The sequence below is a fragment of the Myotis nattereri genome (genome assembly GCF_964212035.1).
Source record: "Myotis nattereri genome assembly, chromosome: 12".
NCBI lineage: Eukaryota > Metazoa > Chordata > Mammalia > Chiroptera > Vespertilionidae > Myotis > Myotis nattereri.
This window is the reverse complement of record NC_138087.1, coordinates 23,618,823-23,632,275: the sequence shown is the minus strand read 5'-3', so window position 1 is coordinate 23,632,275 and position 13,453 is coordinate 23,618,823. Positions and strand designations below refer to the sequence as shown.

The window sequence follows — 13,453 nt, the reverse complement described above, 5'->3', positions numbered from 1 at the left end:
TTTATTGGGTTTATATAGGTTTCAGATGTACATTTCTATAATACATCATTTGTATATTGTATTGTGTGTTCACCACCTCAGGTCAAGTCTCCTTCTATCACCATTTATCCCCTCCATTAACCCCTTCTATCTCCCCCATCCCCCTTTCCCTCTGGTAATCACCATACTGTTATCTGTCTATGAATTTTTTTCTTAATCCCTTCTCCTTTTTCACCAATCTACATTCCCACCAGCAGTGCATGACGATTCCCTTTTCCCCACACTCTGGCCACCACTTGTTTGTTGATTTATTGATGATAGCCATTCTGACAGGTGTGAGATGATATCTCATTGTAGTTTTAATTTTTATCAGTCTAATGATTAGTGACTTTGAGCATTGTTCCTATGTCTATTGGCCATCTATATGTCCTCATTGGAGATGTGTCTATTCAGGTCCTTTGCTCATTTTTAAGTTGGATTGTTTGTTTTATTGGCATTGTGTTGTATGAGTTCTTTATAAATTTTGAATATTAACCACTTGTCAGATGTGTCATTGGTGACTGTGTTCTCCAATTCAGTCAGTTGTCTTTTCATTTTATTGATGGTTTCCTTTGCTATGCAAAAACTTTTTAGTTTGATGTAGTCCCATTTGTTTATTTTTTATTTTGTTTCCCTTGCTCGATGAGATATATCAGAAAAAAATCTTGCTATGAGACATGTCCAGGATTTTATTGCCTATGCTTTCTTCTAGGATTTTTATGGTTTCAAGTCTAAAATTTAAGTCATTGTGACTTATTTTGAAAAGAGCAGAGAACTGCTGCTCTTATGTCATCACTGAATGCTTAATCAAAAATTGATTGTTTTTGTTCACAAGAGTTCAGTAATATGAAAACTCCCATGTATTGCTGATGGGAGTATGTAATGGCACAAAGTTTATGGAATGTAATTTATCAAGAGCTTATAAAAGTTCATTCCCTTTAGTCCAGTAATTCTTCTAGAAATGTATCTACCCTAAAGACATAGTCAGAAATTTAGGTAAAGCATATGCATGGATATGGCTCATTACACTCTCATTTATCAAACCCCAAATTGGACATTACTTAAGTAATAGAAGAATGATTATACAAATTATATCATTTGATGGAATATTATGTAGCTCTCAAAATGTTGTCAGTTTCTGGGAAAATACCTTCAAAAATTTATAAGTGGAAAAACAAGCTGCAAAATTATATAAGTGGTGTGTTTTTTTTCCTCAGTGGAAAGAAATTAATCAAAATAATAGTGACTATCTTTAGATGAGGCAACTATGAGAGATTTTTTTTACTTTTAGGTAATCTTTCTTTCCTGAAATCTCTGCAATGAACATGTATTTTTTTAAAAATAATTCTTTAACAATTATGACTTTTATATCCATTTCATAATTTATAAAACATGTTAAACGGTAAGTGCAAATTTTATCATATTCACAATTTTAAGTTTTTTTCTGTGAAATATCTCTAGTTTCATACCAGAAATAATTAGGATGGGATTCATTTAATATTAATACTTTTCAGAAAACCTTGAATTTATATTTATTTGGTTAAATAAGAACTAAGTATAAGTACTTATTTTAACAACCAAATGCTTAGTTTTAATTCTTACATGTACAACTTCGTTAGATCTGCGCAATTTAGTATTTGAGTGTAACTCCACTAAGAATGTACTCAGAAGAAAAGAGAGTCTTTTATATGAATATTAAGAGAGAATTCTTTTTATAAGGAAACTAGAAGCCCAGTGCACAAAAATTCATGCACTCGGGGTGGGGGGTGCCTCAGCAGTCCGGGACCCCTCAGGGGATGTCCGGGACCCCTCAGAGGATGTCCACCTGCTGGCTTAGGCCTGCTCCCTGGGGGGATCGGGACTAAGTTGGCAGTCAGACATCCCTCTGGCAGCCTGGGAACCCTCGGGAATGTCCGACTGGCGGCTTAGGCCCACTCCCCCTGAGGACTGTTCCTGTGTATTGCTGATGGGAGTATGGCACCAGTCGGACATCCTTAGCACTGCTGAGGAGGAGGGAGAGGCTCCCACCACCACCGCTGTGCTCGCAGCTGTCAGCTTGGCTTGTGGCTGAGCGGAGCTCCCCCTGTGGGAGCACAGTGACCACCAGGGGGCAGCTCCTGCATTGAGCGTCTAGCTCCTGGTGGTCAGTGCACATCATAGCAACTGGTCATTCCCAGTCGTTCCCAGTCATTCCACTGTTAGGGTCAATTTGCACATTACCCTTTTATTATATAGTAGAGTTCAAATATTGAGCCTTTTATAGGTAGTAATAAGGTGTTTGTTTTTCTTTTTGTCTCCTAGGAGCTGTGAGGGAAGAAATATCCGATATAGGACTTGCAGTAACGTGGTATGTATTGAGATTTTATGATTGTGATCATGTATTTTTTAAGCACTGAATACTGCTAAGCAATTTTATGTATCCTGACAGAGATCAATCAATTAGCACTTCACTGAAAGTGATTTGTCTCACACCACATGGATGATGCAACATTGAAAAATAAGTATTTTTAATGTTCCTCAATATAAACTTTTACAAGTGTGGCCATATTGAAACTTACTGGGATATTTCACAACCAGAGGTCTCTGGTTTCTGACTTTTTATATCTAGGTTTCAAGATAACAAATAAAAGGAATGACAAAAGGGAAATCACTTGGGGTGTCATGAAATAAGTATTAATCAACTCCGGTTTAATAAATTCATTTCATTCCTTCATTCAACAAATACTATTCAATGCCATCAGTGTGAGGCACTACACTAGTACAAGGATAAATAACATGGTCACTATCTTAAAACATCTGTTGATATAGTAGGAAATGTAATGAAGGAAGACAAATCAAAATATGACAAATGCTGGGAAGAAGTTCTTTGTGGGTTAAAAACAGAGAGAAATATGAAGGGTCTTCCAGGAAAAGGTTATTTGAGGTAGGGCTAAGAGGACTGGGAGGGCTGTGACTTGCCCAAATTGTGTGGAGGAGACATAATGGGGAATTTTGGAAGCAGGAATATCTAAGATGGTAGATTGTGGGTAGATTGTGTTTAGCAGTATGGAAGAGAAGAACTGAAAGATATTTTGAGGTTACACCATGAACAGGTTTTAATGTTACACCTCCCAAGTTTATAATAGTTCAAGGAATAATGGGGGGGTGGCGGGCAGAGAGGGGACATCATCACTAGAGGTTTTGGAACGAGAGTATAATATTGTAGTTTTACTTTAAGAAGTTTAATTGTGTAGTGATACAAGGGATGCACTGGAAGGTGAAATAGTTGGAGAGCGAGAAGTAATGAAAGTTTAACCAGGAAGATATATATACAAAAGAGGTAAAAATTGAGGTCATTCTATAAGACGTATGCAATTAAAATCAGAGTAATGCATTGAAGTGGGAATAAAGAAAACAGACACGTGCATATTTAGAGCTCTTGCTGATCCCACTGTTAGAGAAGCTTTTTCTTCAGCATTTGCATGACGGTCATTCTCCTTATTCTAGTCTCATCTCAAACGCTGCTTCCTCAAAGAGGTTTCCTGGACCGTTTTATCTAATTTGGTTGTTCCACTGCCCAAATTCATCCCTCACAATAGTCTATCAATCAAATTTTACTTTTTTAAATATATTTTTACTAGAGGCCTGGTGCATGGATTCGTGCACTGATGGGGTCCCTCAGCCAGGCCTGTGGGGATTGGGCTGAAACCAGCTCTCCAACGTCCCCTGAGGGGTCCCAGATTGCGAGAGGGCGGTTCTCCGGTGACACACCCCAGAATTGGGCTCCCTCCTCTCTGGTTCCAGGTGTGTCACCTAAGAACCGCAGCTGCCAAGTCACCGCAACTCGGCAGCTCCTGCATTGAGTGACTGCTCCCTGGTGGTCAGTGCGCATCATAGCTTTCGGTCAAAACGTCTGCCCCCTGGTGGTCATTGTGTGCCATAGCTACCGGTTGGATGGTAACTTAGGCTTTTATATATATAGATTGATTTCAGAGAGGGAGAGAGAGATAGAAACATCAATGATGAGAGAGAATCATTGATTGTCTGCCTCCTGCACACCACCCTACTGGGGATCAAGCCCGCAACCCCAGCATGTACCCTTAACCAGAATAGAATCTGGGACCCTTCAGTCCAAGACTGATGCTCTATCCACTGAGCCAAACTGGTTAGGGCACATTTTACTTTTTTTTTATAGTATTTGCCTCTACCAAATTTATTTTATTTAATTACCTGTTTGTTTTCTGTTTTCTCAGTATAGAAAGTAAATTCTCAAGGACAGGAGCCTCATTCATCCTGTGCACTCCTATATCCCCAATGCCTAAAGCTTATAACTTACATATATAATAGATGTTTGCCAAATGCAAACGGGCTTTTGGAATAATGGGAAATGTCATTATTAAAAATAAGAAAGTTGGGAGGAGATTCGGGAAAAGACAATAATAAATTTGATTTAGGGGCACCATTGGGTTGGACATAAAGGCTACACTTGTACATGGTATGTTCAACGAGGCAGTGGGGGTTTGATGTAAGGAAAGAGATTGTGACTCAAACCATAGAAACACAAGGTAAGAAATATGGAATTTGAAAATTTGGTAGCAGATTGTTTGGTAAAGTATACAGAATGATGAGAGAAGAGAATCTCAGATCTTTGGTGAATATCTGTACTCAGGTAGAAAGAGAACATAGTGCCAGGTAAGCTATCAAAGTCACCATGAGAAAAGTAAAAGAAGAAATGAGAGAGGATTCCTGAAGGTGTTCAGTAGGATAAGTGTTGCCAAGAAGTTGAAATATGCAAAAAGGCCAACAGGGGAGTAATTTCTATCATGTATTAGGAAATCAAGATTGCAGGGGATTAGAGAAATATTTTCATAAGGAAATGGAGTCCGTGGGTATAAGTTATTCTTATAAAATGTTAATAGAGACATCTCATCATTTGCAGAGTCACAAAAGGGTGGTTGGGTTGTTTGTTTGCAATGATGAACTCTTGAAAGGTGAGTTGATCTAGAGCAGTGATTCTCAACCTTCCTAATGCCGAAACCCTTTAATACAGTTCCTCATGTTGTGGTGACCCCCAACCATAAAATTATTTTCGTTGCTACTTCATAACTGTAATTTTGCTACTGTTATGAATCGTAATGTAAATATCTGATATGCAGGATGTATTTTCATTGTTATAAATTGAACATAATTAAAGCATAGTGATTAATCACAAAAACAATATGTTTTCTGATGGTCTTAGGCGACCTCTGTGAAAGGGTCATTCGACCTCCAAAGGGTCGCGACCCACAAGTTGAGAACCACCGATCTAGAGGGAGAGACAGGCAATATGTGGAGGTCAGGGTATATTTGATGCCAAAGGAGATAGTGGATGAAAGAAGAAGAGGAATTTTGATAAAGGAAAAGGACATATACTTTATTCTTAGGAAACAGGCACAAACGGAGAAAGAAAGGATGAATGTATAGAAAGGTTTCTGAAAAAGAGAACAGTTGAGGCTGTGCATGAAGAGCAGGCTCTAGCGTGTCTGCAGAGAAGTGTTCTGAGTCATCTGCTGAAAGTGAAGGAGGCAGTCTGGATTTGGGAACGTGAGCATAAAGGCCTGGTAGTGCCACTGAGGAAGTTGAGTGGAAGCCAGCCTAGCCAAATAAAAGGATTTTTGAGTAGCAAAGAGGGCTCGACTGAGGTTAGAGAGCTTGATCTGACAGAGGTCATGGTCAGCAGGGGTAAGGACATAGTCTGACAGTTCTGCACTGAAGCAGTAATAGAGAAAATGGACATTGGAAGTGACCTGTGTTCAGAATACAGATGAGTTGAGAGAGACTTAAGTGAATGGAATGTATAAGTTTTTAAATGCCTGAACAGGTAGAGTATAAGGAACTAGAAAGCATGATCATTGGAAGTAAGAGTAATTATTCAATGGAAAATTTTGCCTAGTTCATTTCTCTATTTTCATTAAGAACAGGAGATGCCAGATAACATGAGTTATATCATTGCCTTTAAAACACACACACACACACACACACACACACACACACACACACTTGTGTGCACACACAACTGTTATAGGTGTGTGTGTTTTAATTTTTAAAAAATTGTATTGACTAAATGAGTTTTAGAAATTGTATGAATTTTTTTTTCAATGGAAATGTACTTTAGATTATTGGTTTTCTTTACTATCCCTTTTATTGTAGTGATATCTTATATATCAGGGTTTAAAAAAAAAAAAAAAAAAAAAAAAAAACATGCACCAGGATGTTATGAAAGAATCTTCTTACCTTACCCTTTTCTTTCTAATCTTTAGAATAGTGGAAAGTGTCCAAACTATCCCAAGTAGATGAATGCCTAAAGCAACATGAGCAGATGTCTGCTTGCTCTTTCCTTAAAGCTTTTCAGAAGCAGCCCACGATTTCCTTGCTGTCATTATGAGCATTTTCACGGGCACATGCGGGCTAAGACTCTGACCCAATATGACTTAAAACCCAGAGCATTGCACGAGCCAGCTCTTTATAGCTTGTAGAATCAAACTGACACTGAGTTTTTATGAGAACCTAGAGTATTCAAATAATTTGAAGTATGTTTTTTTTTTTCTTCTTCTGGCTTTTGGCCATGACAGAAGCAACATTGCCAAAAAAACAAATAAAAACATCTCATAAGAAAGGACCTTTTCATAATCACATTCCAATTTTTTTCTAACTAAGAAGTTCAGAAATATTCAGTTAAGTTCAGTTAAATATTCTCCTTTCAGATACTTGTTTTGGAAAAACTGGAGGGTCCTTGTTAGCTAAGTCTGCAGGGCCACTCCTTAAACCCTGGACAGCTTCCTGGGCTCTTCTGAACCATGTCTCTTCCAGAGATGCACATTTTCTCTATTCTTTGTAGAGTTGCTAAGATAACATTTCTTTGGGTTTTTGTCCCCCAAGGCCAAGGAAGAGAAAACATCTCCTCAGTTTCCCAATTTTTCTGGCTTGCCGGAAAAAATTAGTTCATAAATTTTAAAGTGTTATTATTAATCGCTCTACAGAGTGCATCAATATCAATAAGAAAGTTCAAGTTCCCATAATGTTTGCATACATCTCATAGCCAGGATACCTTCTTACACTATTTCTAGAGGGTCCAAGTAGACTATTTTCATTCTTAAGGACATAGTTCATCTAACCTTTCCCTATTCACACTTTCTGCTTTTCTTCCAGGAAAGTTGCAAGGCTCTCTTTTTGGAAGGAAAGACTAAGGGTACTGTTAGGAGACATAGTAGGTATGAACTGGCAAGCCAATCAAGCAAGTCATTTAGGGCTCAGAGATCTTCCAATGGGGCCCCTCAGAAAGGTCTCCTTGGGTCACATCATCATATTTATTCAACTTAAACCTCTAATCTGAACCCCTTGATTTTAATTAGGCATTTTGAATGTACTTCTAAAGTGTTTAGACTAATGCTGTTATTCATAAACTGCTGTATGTGTTTCTGGGGCTTTTGTTCGGTTTGTTTGTTTTTTGGTCACTATCCTTAATCTTAACAAAATTTGAGATTGAGGAGGTAGTGGCCACAGTTAGCAACACAATAGGCCAAGATGCCTGTGGTAGCTGATGGTGCTCTTAAGTCCTTTATTAAGATGTTATTGCTCCATTGCCAAATGTTACCATTCAAAAGAAGAAGAACAATGACAACTGTAGATTAAAGTTGGGAAGCTGCTTTTCTGTATCTTCTAGAACTCCTAGGGAGGTGAGTGGGCAAAGGATTTCTGTCTTCCAAGGAACGGTTGAAACAACTAAAAATGCTTTTAGCACATGAAGGCAAAACATCCTCCATTAATTCCAAAAATAATTGAGCACAAGGATTGTTCTCTGAACCGGGCTATACACTGGTGAAGAAGACCAAGTCCTGGTTCCCCTGAAGCTTTTATTCTAATGGAGGAAACCAGACTATGAACAAACATGCAAACAAATTATATAAGTAGTCACCAATCACCCAGTTCTCTGCAGAGCACTGATCAGATGGTGACTTCCTTGGTCAGAATTTGAAAAAAAAAAAAACAAAAACACAACTAACTAAAATCTTCTGGAACAACCTTTAGACTACTTCAGAATGGATGGTCTGGGAAGTTCACTAGCAGAGTGACATTTGAGAGAGACAGACAGGAACCAGCTCTGTGAATATCAGAAGAAGAGCAATCCAGATCCAAGGGACAGCTCGCTCAAAGGCTCTAAACTGTGAAGGAAGTTGGTGTGTGTAAAGCCCAGGATATCTAGTGTATAGTCTGCATGTGGAAAAGTATTAGAAGATAAGAAAACAGCTGAAGGCAGACTGGAGCTGGATCATGCAGATGTTGTAGAGTATTACAGTTTAAGTGCAACGGGACGCTACTGGAGAACTATAAGGAGGGGAAAAGAGAGTTGGATTTGTGATGATGAGAAAAGATAGGTTTGGCTGCAGGGTTACTCTGGAGATGGGTGGCAAAGAAGGGAGTGGAAGTAGAAATGCCAGGTAGGAGGCTATTGCAGTAGTTCAGGTGAGTGCTAACGGTTTCCTGGACTAGAGTAGCACTGGTGGGAAGATTTGAGATGTGTTTTAGAAGTAGAATATCTTTTCCTACACCACCTTGCTTCATCCTCAATTTAATTCATCTTATGGTCTCTAGTATTGTTACTATGGAACATCTTAGGTGTAGCATTCCAACAAGACATAAAGGCAGTGGCTATATGGCCAAAGAGAATAGAATGATTGTGGGCAAGTTTATAGTGTTTTGTTTGTTTGTTTATTTGGGGGTGGGGGTTTAGTTTATGCACCCAGACAATGAAAGGGTTGAACTGAATGATTTCAGAGGTCCCTTCTAGCTCTAAAATTCTGTAATTCTTCAAAAGTATTATGTCTAGGCTATACTGGATTTGGATCTGAATGCAGACCAATGGAGAGAGCTACGGTAGTTTAGGAGTACTTAGTAAAAAGATTTGCAGCTAGCAATAACATCCAAGTGAAGAGAGCCAATGTGGACAGTAGAAGCAAAGTTCCCATCCATGCTACAGAACTTGACCATCCATCTTAACCTGTAATTCTCATCATCGAGGTTGTAAAGGTTTATGGCATTCATTGAATTCATCACATTGTTCTTAATGGTTGATAACAGATAAATTCCCATTTGCCAGACATGTCCATTTTTCTCATAGGACCTTTGTACAGCATAAAGTCAGGGCACATTTCTTCTTTATGTCAAGAGTGAAATAGTAACACATGGAAGGAATGAACATTCAGCTACAAGCCTTCCTTGGTCAGAATTTGGAAAAAGAAACCTGCTGGAACAACATTCTGACTAGTGAAAATACCCCTGGAGCCTCGACAGATGCTTTAGCAAATACTAACAACTGCAGGAGTCAGTCAGGGAGGCTGCATGTGGGCCGTTTTCCAGCCAAGTGCCATGGCTACGATGGGAAGGAGGTTAACTTTCCCATAGTTGAGTCTTCATTCTGGTAGCTGAAAATAAGCCTTTCTGCTACCGGTCAGGGCCATTTATTTGTTCACTTGTTCACTTATTCATCCGCTTCTTTATTTTTTTTCCAGTTATTTACCCAACACTTATTGAGCATTCAAGTCTTATTCTGCTTTCAGGATGTGAGGAACAGCTGTTGGTATCAATAAAAGAACAAGGTACCATTCTTCAGGGAAATCAGAGTCCAGTAGAAAATGCAAATATGCATCACATTATTAATTAAAATGTTGTAAACACTCTCAGGCAAGCACAAGGTACTAAGAAGTTACAGACGGACCAAGCCTGGTTCTCTCACCACAGTATGCCCAGTGCCTACCACCAAGTGCGTGACACTGTGCATCCGAGACTGTGTCCTGAGAAACACAGCAAACACACGTGGCAGCTGTGGGATATTTTAAATAGTCAAAGGTAACACAACAAACTTGCATCTGTTAGACCCTATGTGAGCTCCTACATCATGCTGTATTACTTCCCATGATGCCTTTATGAAGTTGGGTTTGCTTTAGTAAAAAGCATTTACTCTGAGAAAATCTATCTGGGCCCTAGCTGGATTACTCAGTGGATAGAGCATCAGCCTGTGGACCAAAGGATCCCGAGTTTTATTCTGGTCAAGGGCACACACCCGGGTTGTGGGCTCCATCCCCAGTAGGGGGCATGCAGGAGGCAGCTGATCAATGATTCTCTGTCATCATTGTTTCTATCTCTCTCTTTCTCTCCCTTCCTCTCTGAAATCAATTTTTAAAAAAAAAGTATATTAAAAAGAAAAGAAAATTGGTCTGGGACAGGAAGTGAGGGTGGCATTGTCCAATCTGATTTTATGAGTAAGTAAATATGGTTATTTATGAATAAAATAAAATATCATTTTTCTCTCAAGTTATATGTATTTTTCTTTCAAATATCTGCAAAGTTATTAGAACACAAATACCTGTGAAACTGTTTGGACCTAACTACTTGATAAATGGAGCTGTTGGACTGAGGGGTGCCAGGAGAAAAATTACTGAGACATTAAAGGGGCTGTGAACAGCTGAAGTGAGTAACCTCTACCACAGGGTAAGCACTCAGCACATATGATGAATGAATGAATGAATGGCATCCTAAGTCAGGTGGCATTTGCGACAAGCCTTTCAAGTTGATAGAGGTTTTTTCCAGGCCGCATTAAGAGAGAGTGTGGTATGAACAGTAGAAATGGAATCCATGTGACCTTCTATGTAGCAGGCACTTTTTCTAAGCACGGGGGTAACATTGTGGTGGAGAAAGAGAAGGCCCTGTTCTCAGGAAGTTTATATTCTAGAGACAGAAGGCAAAGAACAAACAAGAAAAGTATGACAATTCAGTAGTGAAAGATTATGAAGAAAATAAAACAGGATAACGGGGTAAAAAGTGACCCGGGTGAGGTTGCTCTGTATGGGGTGGTCAGGATTGCTCTCTGAGGCCACCTTGGGTGTCTGTGTGAAGGTTGAGGCCAATGAAGCAGTCTGGCCTATTTTAGGCCCCGGTGGATCAGTTTATGAGGTGCAGTGTAAGGTACGTTGCGAGGAAAGAGGTACTGATTTATGCTGAAAAGTCTGAACTTAACCCCAAGTGCTGTTTTGTAAGGGGCAGTCTCAGCCTCTCCCTATGGGCGATGGGCACTGTTCTGCTTGTCTTCCAGACAAGAAGCAGGACTGCTCTGACTACCCGCTGCTGCGCGTTTCTCTTCTCCCGGTTCCACAGCCAGTGGATCTCAGACTGAAACGTGTAAAAGGCAATAGAGGGATTTCTTCAGTCTGCAGGCCGACGCTGTATCCACTGAGCCAAACCAGTCAGGGCTGAGGGATTTCTTTACCTTACGTAGGAAGTCAAATGGGAAAAAGATTCTGAGGGAAAGATGTTGGTTTCTTCTTACTACATGTTCAAAAAACCCCACCTACTAACGGGGGCTTTGGAGCGAACCCCAGGCAGCCTGGTGGATCTCCCTGAGGCTGATTCAACTCTCCACCAGAGAACCAAAGAGACCCATCCATGCTTCTCTCTGTATTGACCCGTCTGGCTGAAAAACATGAATTTTCCTTGTATTTTAATTTTCACTGAGAAAGAGTATTCTCCTTTTAATGTCTGGTAGGACATCTTTTCCAAGGAGCTTTAATAAGACTTCATTTGCACTTTCCTATACATTCATTCATGTAACAAAATTGGGGCCAGGCTCTCCTCTCTGGATTCCACGTGCACTTTGATGAGGGCAGTCTCTGAGAGGCCATCGAGGCAGGTGGGTGGGAGGCTGAGTGATTTAAAGGGCACACTCTTCATCTTCAATCCTGGACACGGGGGACTGAAAGCAGTATTATATGGCAGAAGGAACATGGGCTAATCGGAGGCCCAGAGCTGCCTGTTAGTAATTATGTGATTTTAAACAAAATTCATTAACCTCTCTCAAGTTCAGCTTTCTTACCTGTAAAAATACTCTTCTTATATATGTACAAAGAATGTTTGTTAATTCATATTTATGATCATTTAAAAACTGGAAAGAAAAGAAGGGGACTGGTTAAATAAATAGTGGTATGTCCATATCGTGGAACACTCTACAATCATTAAGAAGAATAAGGGATCTATATGTATAACCTGTAGAGTTCTTTCAAGACATAGAAAGTACAAAAAAGAGAGCAAGTTGTGGAGTAATATCTTTAATGTCATCTCAGTCAGTTTTTAAAAATCCTTAAAAAGAAGTATGTGTGGCTGTGTGACATATCATGAATAATATTTATTTTTTAAATTGAAATGAAATACTACCTGCCTGGGTTTTTATGTGATTAGATAGATGATAGAGAGATAGGTAGATAGATAGATGTGTACATGTATATATGCAGATAGGTATCTGTATATGCATATGTTATGTATATATACAGAATGGTCAGGTCAGTCTGGTGACTGACTCAGTCCCTTCCTTCAACTTCCCCCTTTTTATGGCAAAATACTCTTTCCAAGAGGATACACTATTTTTTAAGTGAAAATTTGATTACTGTATTTCTGAAGATCAGCCTTACTGTGTGGCATCGTAAGGCACCTCTCCTGACTGTTTTCGCCAAATAGCAGGTTGCAAGTACTCTGGAACAAGGACATCATCTCTGGCAGACGTGCAGGCTTCTAACAACCCTTCCTTTGGATGTACTATAGAAAAATAGACTTTCTATACAATGCCCGGTCCTTAGGTCTCTGGCAGCTACAAAGTTTGACTGTAGTTTGGCCAGACACATCCTTGGTCAGAATGGCTGTATATTCTCAGAAACATGTCCCAGGGGCCCAATCAGTGTCCCCCATAATGAGTCTAACTTACCACAAAGCCAGAATGGATGTAGAATGGTGGCTTCACCACTTGTAGGGCTTTGTGGTTTGTGTGTGTTTTTCCCTTTCAACTTGGAGAAGAATGGCTGTTGCTGAAACAAAAGGATGTGCTGAGGGAACACATACTCAAAAACATCCCAATTTCCCTGACTTGGGCCACAATTCTTTTTCTCCATGCTGAAACTAGATCATAAAGGGAAATAATCTGCAGGAAGTAGGAAATGATAAATGACTTATTGTTTCTCTGAGGACAGAGTTCCTCTCCAACCTATGATAGCACTAATGCTCACGTAGCTTTAACCATCTTGCAAATGAATTAATCCCTGAATGCAAGTACACAGCATGCCATGTGGATAACTGGAGATTGATTTTGGTTCAAAACCCATTATTTCTTTTTTAATAGTTAAACACTGAGCCGGCAGAATAATGGTTGAAAAATATTTCCAGCAATTATTCTGGGAAAACAAAAACCCTCATATTTTATGACTAACTGTTTTATCATTTGTGGCATAAAGAAATAAACATTTTTTTAATGATTCACAGATTCCTTCATTTGGTGGATCTGGTGGATATAGATCTCTCGGCAGTGCTGGCTGCCAGGCAGCTGGCCAAGTTTTTTGGGTTTTTCCTCCCCAGTGGGTTGGGCCCTTCTGCTTTTCTT

At 39.5% G+C, this 13,453-nt stretch overlaps 1 protein-coding gene across 3 annotated transcripts in view; it reads left to right on the top strand.

Annotated features, from left to right (window-relative positions):
• ADAMTSL1 (ADAMTS like 1) overlaps positions 1-13,453 on the top strand; it is a gene marked incomplete at both ends in the record, with an annotated part of 891,527 nt that overhangs the window by 551,634 nt on the left and 326,440 nt on the right. For all 3 annotated transcript variants that reach the window (XM_081104271.1, XM_081104273.1, XM_081104272.1), the window contains one exon: positions 2,320-2,365. In XM_081104271.1, the coding sequence (XP_080960397.1) occupies positions 2,320-2,365 (46 nt within the window). The remainder of the gene's footprint in view (positions 1-2,319; positions 2,366-13,453) is intronic.